Below are 9,800 nucleotides of genomic sequence, written 5' to 3' on the forward strand. Positions count from 1 at the left end.
CGCCCCCGCCAGGTGCAGCCCGCCCGCCCTGCCGCCCGCTTGCGTAAGGCTGGGAGGGGGCGGGTGACACCGCCTCGTCCTGCCCGGCGCGGGGACCCCGGGACTCGCTCGCCTGCGCCCGCCTCCCTCCTTCCCCGCCACACGCACCCGGGGCAGGGACTTGCTGGGAGGGCAGGACGAGGGAAGCAGAGGTTAGACACGAGGAAAAACTTCCTCAACCTCCTAAGGGGGGAGTGAGGCGCTGGGACAGACTGCGGAGACCCCCTCGGCGGAGGGGTTAAGACCCGGCGGGGATGAGGATGGTCCTGCTTTGAGCGGGGGGGTTGGAGGGGGATTACATCAGTGGGTCTCAACCTTTTTTTTTTCTGTGCGCCAGGACCCATCTGTCAACTTCGCTGGCCAGTCCCGACCCCGTGCCCCCTCCCCAGTGTGTGGGGCATGGGGGCCCTCTAAGCAGCTCCTCACAGGCTAGGGCTCTGCCAGCCTGCAAGAGAAAAGCCACGTTTTTTTCCTTTAAAGGAGAACCCATTTTTTAAAAGTTTGCCCATCCATGTTTCAAGTTTGTTCGGGACCCTTTCATATACCCATGTGGTTTGCTTTTGGGTCACTATGACCAGCATTGGTCACTACTGGACCAGATGACCTCCTGGGGGCCCTTCTAACCCTCATTTTCTAGGAGTCCTGAACCCATTTTACAGAAGGAGACACTTCAGTGAGGTGAAGGCAACAGCAGGCAGCAGGGCTGGCAGGCATTCGTTCTCCAGTGGCAGCCCAGCTCCAGTCCAGCCTTCCTGCCCACCCCTGGCTGGCCAGCTTTCCAAGAAAAGACTACTCTTCCTGCTTCCAGTAGCAGGGTAGGGGGGAAATGTTGGGCACCCTCATCCTCTCCCCCTCAGGCACAAAATTACTGTCTTACTTAGGAAATCAGTTTTGACAGGAATCTCTCTCCCCTCCACAGAAGCCTCGATTCTAATTTTGGCTTCCCAGACAAACCCAGGCACAAAATTAGGCCACATGGATTGTGTTCTAGTGCCTTAAAGACTTGAGGGGGAGGAAAAGCTTTGAGCCATGTGTTATCTGAAAAGGGAAGAGTGTTATTATTTTAAGTTACCTAAATGATTGCATTTTAAAATGGAGTGCAATCCCAGGCAGTACTAGGAAATTTAACAGTTTGGCTGCAGCCCCAAAAAACATCTCAGATCATTTTGGCTTTTAATGGTCCGCCAAATTAGTTGTAACTGAGGGACAATAAAGCTTTAAGACTTAACAGAGGTGATTATTAGTCATTAATATCATGACACCTTTAGAAACTATGTTCAACATGTTCTGTAATGATTTGTAATTAATCAAATAGATAGTCTTATTACAATTAAATCCCATCTTCAAATCAGACCATTAAAAAAAAAAAACACAAACCCCCAAAAAGGTATCATAGTTTTGAAAAAAAAGTCCCAGAAGCTCTAAACCCCTGAAATCCAAGAAGTCAGGACATTTTCGTAATGTATTTCTTATCACATTGATTACATTAGCGCAATGCTTTCATGAATGTTTAAGTTACCATATAAAAGAAACGATATATTTTGTATTTTAAACTTCTCATCTTTGTTATAGTTTTAGATTGGTGCTTTATTTGGCTATCTTAAAAAAAATCTCCCCCCCACAGAGCATTGATGTTGGTCCAATTCCACAGGAGCTGTGTATTTTTGAGGCCTCAGCCTATCTTAAGCTCTGTTTCCCCTTCTGCTTTCATTATCAGCCACTCATTTTAGGACATACAAATGAAATAAGAGCTCTAATTGTATCTACTGTGATACAAAAGTTGCCCAGGCAAGATATGCAAAGCATTCGTGAACGCTTTATTGAATTTTGATAAGTGGCTTGTGAATTGATCAGAAGCTGGCAAAAATTAATAGTAGCCTTTCTGGTGACTGGATTCTTTCCGGCATATAGGGTACCAAAAGCAGGTCCTTCTGCATGCTTGAAGGAAACAAGTCCCTTCTTGAATTTAAAATACTAGTTTCATTTTATTGCAGGCCTGAACTGTGCTGTAGAAGAGACTCTGGCAATTGTCAGTATTCTCCAAAGCCTCACAATTTTTACACACATTTTAAAATAAATATCATGCGTGCTTTGTCTACTCAATTTTCAGGATATACTTTTCTCCCACTTACACCCATAGGCCACATCCAAACAAGTGCAGATGTGCGGTATGTGACACCACAGAGGTGCCATACTGCACATGAAGGCATTCCCCATGCTGCTACTTTGGGGGGGGGGGGGGGGGGGGGGGCGCGGCATGGGAGGCTATAACCCTGGGAAAAAAAAAAAAATCCATGCCGAAAAAAATGGGGCAGCTCACATGGCAGTAGCATGCACTGCCCAAAATCACAGCCTGGCCAACCAGAGCCATGTTCCAACTGCCTGCCAGGCTCCCTGTAGCAGGAGCACCGTGGCCCCAGCCTTCCCTACCCCACCTGGGGTAACCTGCTGCACATCAGAGCATGCATGGCATGGGCGTTCCCCAGGGACAAGCACCAGCAGCACAAGGTGTGCCACTGCTACTTGTGCCCAGGGAAACACACGTCTGGACATGACCATAGATATTTTCTGAATAACTGGATTTCAATGGATTTGAATCAATATCTTTCCAAGTTGAATTTGATCCTCAAGTAACTGCAGTGTTGTTAAATCTAACTTATCTATTCGCTGTTGGAAATATATATTTGTCTAATGTCTTTCCTACAAAAAACCCAAGGCATATAGTTACTGGGTGCCTCCACAGCTGCTGATACCCCTCCTACACCAGGTGGTTAACGCCTTCTTTATAAAATGAGACCAGACTGATATGCATTGGATTTGTGTACATTTGAAATAATTCCACTGGGCCAAATTCTTAGCTATGCCAATGAAAATCTGGAGCAAATCCATTAGTTAGTGAATTTACTCCATACTGATGCATGGAGACTAGCATAACATGGCAGAATCTGGCCCTGAGTGCACTGTCTATGTTATGCATTCAGTCTGTAAAGGCCTGCATCATGGAATTCAAAGCCCACAATTAACTTACAGTTTCTGCACTTCAGCATGGATGCTACTAACATTATTACAGGCACAACCACAAATGTTTACTAAATAAGCAGCTGGGTTTGGTGCTGATATCTACACCTTGCATTTATGGAATATAGGGCCTGAGTCTGCATCATATTAATTTCAAACTGGTAAAATGCTACTGGACTTTGAAATTGCTCTCATTTTACACCGGTATAAACCACTTCTCCCTTTGCTAACTACTAAGGGTAACCTTGCTTAGTCTCTCTCTACAATAATTTTTTGGTCATGCTGTAATTCAGCTCTCCCTTCTATGGTGACTTTAGTACCATCTGCATCCATACACAGAAGTCAATCGGTTGACTACAGATCTTGCAACAAGGAGGCAGGGTACAAGACATGCACCTTACAGACTAACTACATAAGACATATACAGAGCAGCAGCTTTCAGGAATTTGAGTTTACTTCATGTATTTAGTTAGTCCATAAGGTGCATATCTACCCTGCCCACTGCCTGGCTTCAGACTAACGCAGATAACTACCTCTCTGATTTTGCAACAAGTCATGGTATGTAACATTGGGTACTTCCCTATACTTCAACACAACTGATGTTCTGTCCTGTCAGGACGCAAGTTACACTGGACAAGTCAGATGAGCATGCTGTTAGCCATTTCTCACGTAGCCCTGCATGCTATATAAGTGGGGCCTCTTCAGGCCATGTAACCGAAAAAAAAACTCCAAAAAACAAACTCTGCTGCTCCAAGATAGGTCTGACCCAAAAGTGCCTACAAGATCAAAAAGCAGTTTACCCAAACCTGTTGGGAAGTACAGAAACAACTTGCATCTGACCACACATTGATGTCCAGAGGAATTTGTTGACTGAGACTTTCAGAATCTGTAAGTATTCGGGAAATTTGACCTCTACGCTCCAAATTCTCCTAGGCACACAGTTTCTCCCTGAGGGCCACCTGCAATCATCTGCAACCCACCGCAGTTTGGAACGGTGCAAGCACAGCATGCCCTGAAGGTAATTCTACTAACCTGACCAAGCACAGGATGCAGGGCATGACAATAGATCTAAGACTGTGTGAAGGGAGCTGAAATGTGTTTTCTGCAACTAAGTTAAATAACACGGATTGCATACAATTGAGTGAGCAAGGTAGCCTAAACATAGCCTTACTCCATTGTCTGAAATAATAAACACTTCTGCAGAAAGGAATAGGGTGTCTTAGGCTTAAAATATTTGATAGCAAAGTATTACCATGATTATACCATCATAAAGCTCACCTTTGAACTCCCATTTGTAGACAATACTTGCCTGGGAGAGCTCTGTAGGAACATGACCGTCACTCATATGCCATTCAGAATTCAGGCTGCTTTCTGTATGTTAAAGGGAAGATTTTTTGGTTTTCTCCAAGTAATGAATTAAATACATTGCAACCTGTCAGATGACATTTGAATATCAAGATGTGTGTCAATTAGGAAACAATAGCAACACTCAAGCTGGAATATGAGGTTGAACATCTACATCTTTTACATTTTAAAAAAGGAACAGTAAAAATAACAGGTTATGCTTTTAGCTGTGTTTTTTTTTTTTTTTTTTAAAAGGTAACCACTTTCAGTATTTTGTAAGATTTCACTAGGTATTATGTATTATGTAGTTACAAAGCACTGCTATACCTTTTGGCTCCCTCTCCAGATGCGTTCATACTAGTCTTAAGTTTTGTATGCACACATCATTAATGCTAACTGCTTAGCAGGCAACTATTCACAAATAGAAATCCCTGGGCTCATGAGACACTGAAGTGGTAATGGGGAAAACTAAAGAAAGACATCTCTCTAAAGTATAGTGTCCCATTACTCTGGCACAAGCGCTAAATGCAGAGGTCACTAGAGCAGCTGATACCAGGATGCCAGTGCATTAAGATCTATGCCAGTGAAAACTGGGGCTTTGCGCTGGTGCTTGGCATTTCCATTATGTTTCTGCGCTGGTGTATGTGCCTCAATGCAGTTCAGCTAGTATGAATTTCCTAAAATATAGAAGGTATTTGTCAAAACCAGAGGACAAAGCTGGCCCTCTTGTGCTCCAATTTCAACTTACATTTTTTCCTTAAATTTATTTCTTCCTTAATGTTTTTGGGAAATGAAGAAAAACAAATTCTCCAGAACACACAAAATTATTAATCATGATCTCTTAGGTTTTTTTAAAGAAGAAAACGAGGGAAATTGTTTGAATTATTACAACCAAACACCGCCTTAAATTCTTACTCAGAATCGCTGTGTCCAGTTGGCCTCCTCTAGGTAAAATGAGATGCAAAGAAAGAAACAGGGAGACTTGTAAATCAATATTCTAAGCAAAATTAAACTCTGCTGTGTACTTGTATTAAATAATTCCTGTAACTTCTAATCTAAGACCTGTTCTCATTGATATCAATAGGAAATTTCTACTGCCTTCAATAATGCAGGATCATACCCAGAAAAACCTAGCAAGAAGGACACCTGTACTGCAGGACAGGCTGCTAGAAAGTATCACAAGACGATGAACTTGTTGTCTGAAAATATTACATCCCAAATACATTTAGAAGATTAGTATTCTAATTGTTGTATCATGTAACATATTCAAAAGTCACTCGGGTATCTGATTCTCACCTGGAAGTGGCACTTTGGATATTGTTCACTTGTCACCTATCATCAGGAAATGCAATGCACTATCCACAGAATAGTTTAACTATAGGCTTGCTGCAACCATTATTCACAGAGACATTTCCCTCTCCTTAAAATTCCCAGTGCTCTTTCAGTCCTCTTGAGGCTACTGATGTGCAACATCCTCACTCCAACTAAAACAATCCATCCTCTACCAGCAGTTCTCTCTGCCCACCACCACTGATATCAGATCTTCCTGTCCTTACACACCCCTGCTCTCCCAAATCCCATTAAGGCCCTATCTCCCACAAGGCATGATTGATCTTTTATGCAGTCCATACTGCTCACACCAAGGTGTAGCCAACACCAAGCTGCTCACCACGCCATCACCAAGGTGTAGCCAACAGACCCTTAAAACACCTCAACAAATCTAAACCTCTTTTTCCTTCCCTAGAGCAAGCAAGCCTCATTTATTGAGCTGAATATGAAATCTGCTGCTATAACATGATGTGGTTATTCTCTCTCAGTTCACAGGATTTTGGACAATATTAAAAACACAAAGTTTAAGAAATGCTTCTTTTCTGTTTTTGAAAAAAATGAAAGAAAAATCAATTCAGCAATGAGTCTAGGGGTAGGTCAACAGAAAAAAAAATCTTCAGAGAACATAACTGAAAACTCTGTTTTGCTGTGGCAGAAGCAAAGAATATTTGCTAAAAACACAGGCATGGTAGAAAAACACCAAAGAAAGCAGTCAGTCTGTGGGGCCAATTAATAAGTGTAACTTCACTAAGGCTAACAGGGTTGAGCCACTAACTATAGCTCTGCATTTAGACCTAGTGGATGCATCTACGTGTACAATCAGCATGCAGAAATAAACTCCAGAGCAGTTTGGGCCGGAGTTAATGGCTCCCCAGCACAGTGTATATATGTGCACCTGCGACTGCACCAGTTAGAGCCAGGGCAGAGGAGCCCCAGGCTGGCAGTGGTCCGGAGGTCAGCCCCAGGCTCCGGGTGATGGTGCCAGGCAACGGAGAAGCTGGCTGGGTCCTGAGGGTATTACAGTGTGGGTCCAGCTGACAGCTAGCCCCCGCGCTGGAGCACCCTCATGCCCAGCCAGTAACGGTCATTGTCCTGGACAGTACTAGCCTACAGTGGAGTTAATTAAGTTATTGTACCCTAATATGAGTGCACATGTAGACACTGTGACACTCTACTGCGGAGCTAATTACTCAACTCCACAGTAAAGCACGTGTGTAGATGCACCCAGGGTGTGCTGAAAACATAATAGTGTTGGACTATATGAGAAAGCCACACGCATACATGTAAAAGGGTCATTGCTACTCAGGTCTGTTGATTCACTATCTACTTTTGGTTCAAAATCATAGGAAACTAACTTTGGTAACGCAGCTTACAATATTCTCTGTATGCAAATGGAAAGACAAATATGCACTAAAGTCAGTTCAACAGTTCTGTAAGATGGATATATATGCTTTTTGTTCTGTAGATGTACTTCGCACCGTTTTTTAACCCAGTTTGGTCTAGTCTACACAGGCAAGCCCCAACACATTATAACATAGTTAAGCCATTACCCTTAAGTGGTGTTCAAATGCCATAGATTTTGTAGCACTGATAGCACCAGATAAATAGCCATAAACAAGATTTTTCTAGCATGGTTCATAGGAAGAATGTTACTGCACGGATTTGCTAGCTTTAAGAGCAGCTTAAACATTATTACTAGTCGAATAGTTTTGGTTATAGTGATGATGGACAAAGTGTCAACGTAGACTTAAATGCAACGTGCTCTTGTTTAAATCTGCTACAAAGACAACATGGTGCAAGTGCCCAAGAATATATTGCACTCGCATGCGTGTGTGAACACGAGTACACATAAGCCTTCAGCAACTAATCCATCTCATGTATACTGCATTTTTCTTTCCTGATAATTGTCTCATATCACTGCCTTGGCAATTTATGTGACCGGGGATCCATTTGACCAGTCAAAAAGTTTGGTCAATTGACTGGTCAAATATCGATCAAAAATTGTAAAGAATTGCCAACAGGTCCAAGTAACACACAGAAAAAGCACAAGTTTTCCATTAAGAAATGTGTCAAAAAACAATAAGAAAAACATGTTTAAAAAAATGTTGGGGTTATTTTTTTTTTTTTATAAAATGGCTATAATCTTTGACCTGTCAAAAATATGCAGTCATTTGACAAGTCAATTAGCCAGCTTGCCAACCCTAAACCTTTAATTTGAACATAGGGCTCGGCAACTTTTGAAAATTTTACTTGACTTGATTAGAACACTAACCTTGAAAGTTTTACTCACAATGGAAAATTGTCAGATATCTGGTACTGCCCAGCAGCATGTTCACTGATATATATGTCCTTATTGCAATGTTTTATGGGCCTGATCCTACATTACTGAAGTCAGCAAAAATTTTGCCATTACATTGTTGAGAATAAAAACATTCCCATGGAAGAAAGTCTCTCTTCTACTATTAAGAATATCAAAAGTTATACCAGGTTAAGCTTCCACAGTGATTCTGAGGTTTTAACGTTTAATTAAAAATAGTGTCTATAGCTATATAGATGTACAGTTGCAAGTGGTGCCAGGCAAATAAAATATGGGAATTTTATTAATACAAATTAGCAACCATAAAATCCTTCTGTATCCACCCAGAAAAAAGAAAACAAACAAACAAACAAAAAAAACCACACACAAAACATCTGTCCAGGTTAAATTATACCCTTCATTCAAACATGCAGTTATCTGAGGGTCTGATTTTAAGTAAACAGTGAGTGACCTATACAACTTCTCCTTTTACAAAAAGACCCAAAAAAACAGAAGTTGAATCTACAGCACCAAATTTAGAAGAAAAAAAAAAGCTGGCAGCAAGTAGCACAAGAACATCAGATGTAGCATAAACTCCCACTTCCATTCTGTTTCATTACAAATAAATGCACAGCATATAGAAACCAAATTCATTGAGTTAACGCAATTGAAACACTTGCAAGTGTTTCATTCTCATTCCTTATTAAGAAAAAAGAAAGAAAATGTCCAATCTCTGACAGTAAAATGCAATGAAAACCTGTATGAGAACACAAAACATGACTGAAACATGTCAGGATTCTTCTACCTACTATGGCCTAGTAATGACTCATTTGACCTTGTTAGATTAACTGTGCTAGGGAGAGAGAATCAGCCAAATTCAGTAGTATATATGCAGTTAAATAAGACAGTGTAAGTGATATCTGTACTCCCAGAACTACTTAAAAATCAGCATAAATATGTTAAAGACTAAATTATGGAGAGAAAAAAAAGATTATGTAGTTTAGAGATCCTCTATACAGATCTCTTAAGAATTTCTTCTTCTCCCTCACTTTAAGAGAAAGGGACCAACACTTCATTTACAGTAATAGCAATCAGAGAATAAGACTGAGGGCTCCACCAGTCACTATTCCTAAGATCACAGGTATTTCAGGCACGGCAGGCATACAATACAAAAGGGAAAGAAAGATGCAGAGAACCAAAAACTCATCCCAAAGGGCCCTGTACTCCTTTCTGCTCGTCTGTGCTAACTGACTGAGGTGAATCTGGGGAAGTGGCGTGAAGCAGCCTGGCTGTCCCCACCCTGCTTCATTCACAACATGTGACTGGGGATTCGCAGGAAGGAAAGGCGATCCGTTGGAAGCAGGACAGCATAGCACTAGAAGGCAGCTGCTGCACGTGGTACACTCCTCTTTAAGCCCTGTGACTTTGAGCTGAAACCCATATAGCTTTCAAGCAGTATTCGCTGCCCCCTTTCATTTTTCACCTGTGTTTGGGAAAGAATATAGAAACTTAAATGCATAGGGCAAAAAAGCCAATGACAAGGCAAGGTACTCATGCCAGGGGAGACACAGAGCAAAGTCTCTTCAACTTCTCCTAGCATGGATTTTTCCAACCAAAAGGGATGATCAGACCCCTAAACCTTTGCTCTTTCATAAGCTCATCAACTATTTTTGTTTGCCTTTTGGTACAGTAACGTTACAAGTCAATTTCTACCCAAGAATATTTTTAGTGGGGAAATAAGATATGCCCTGTTAGGTGGTTGGCCCTGGGGGGG

The 9,800-nt window shown here is 41.8% G+C and overlaps 1 protein-coding gene and 1 long non-coding RNA gene across 4 annotated transcripts in view; one reads left to right on the forward strand and one right to left on the reverse strand.

Moving 5' to 3' along the window:
• The window catches only part of SERTAD2 (SERTA domain containing 2), a 110,358-nt gene that overhangs the window by 23,944 nt on the left and 76,614 nt on the right, over nt 1–9,800 (reverse strand). Inside the window, exon 1 of one of the 2 annotated variants that reach the window (XM_025191483.1) lies at nt 4,336–4,354. The exons of the other annotated variant lie outside the window; for it this stretch is intronic. Coding sequence (XP_025047268.1) covers nt 4,336–4,349 — 14 coding nt within the window. The 5' untranslated portion in view covers nt 4,350–4,354. Of the gene's footprint in view, nt 1–4,335; nt 4,355–9,800 lie in introns of those variants that run through there. 2 annotated transcript variants of the gene reach the window in all.
• Nucleotides 13–6,245, forward strand: LOC112547938. Of its 2 annotated transcripts, XR_003091734.1 has the most exons (4): nt 13–191; nt 677–854; nt 3,991–4,075; nt 5,486–6,245. It is a non-coding gene; the product is annotated as an uncharacterized LOC112547938 (long non-coding RNA). The 2 variants fall into 2 exon arrangements; XR_003091735.1 differs by lacking the exon at nt 677–854.

The sequence above is a fragment of the Alligator sinensis genome, unplaced genomic scaffold (assembly GCF_000455745.1).
Source record: "Alligator sinensis unplaced genomic scaffold, ASM45574v1 scaffold219_2, whole genome shotgun sequence".
In the NCBI taxonomy this organism is placed as follows: Eukaryota; Metazoa; Chordata; order Crocodylia; family Alligatoridae; genus Alligator; species Alligator sinensis.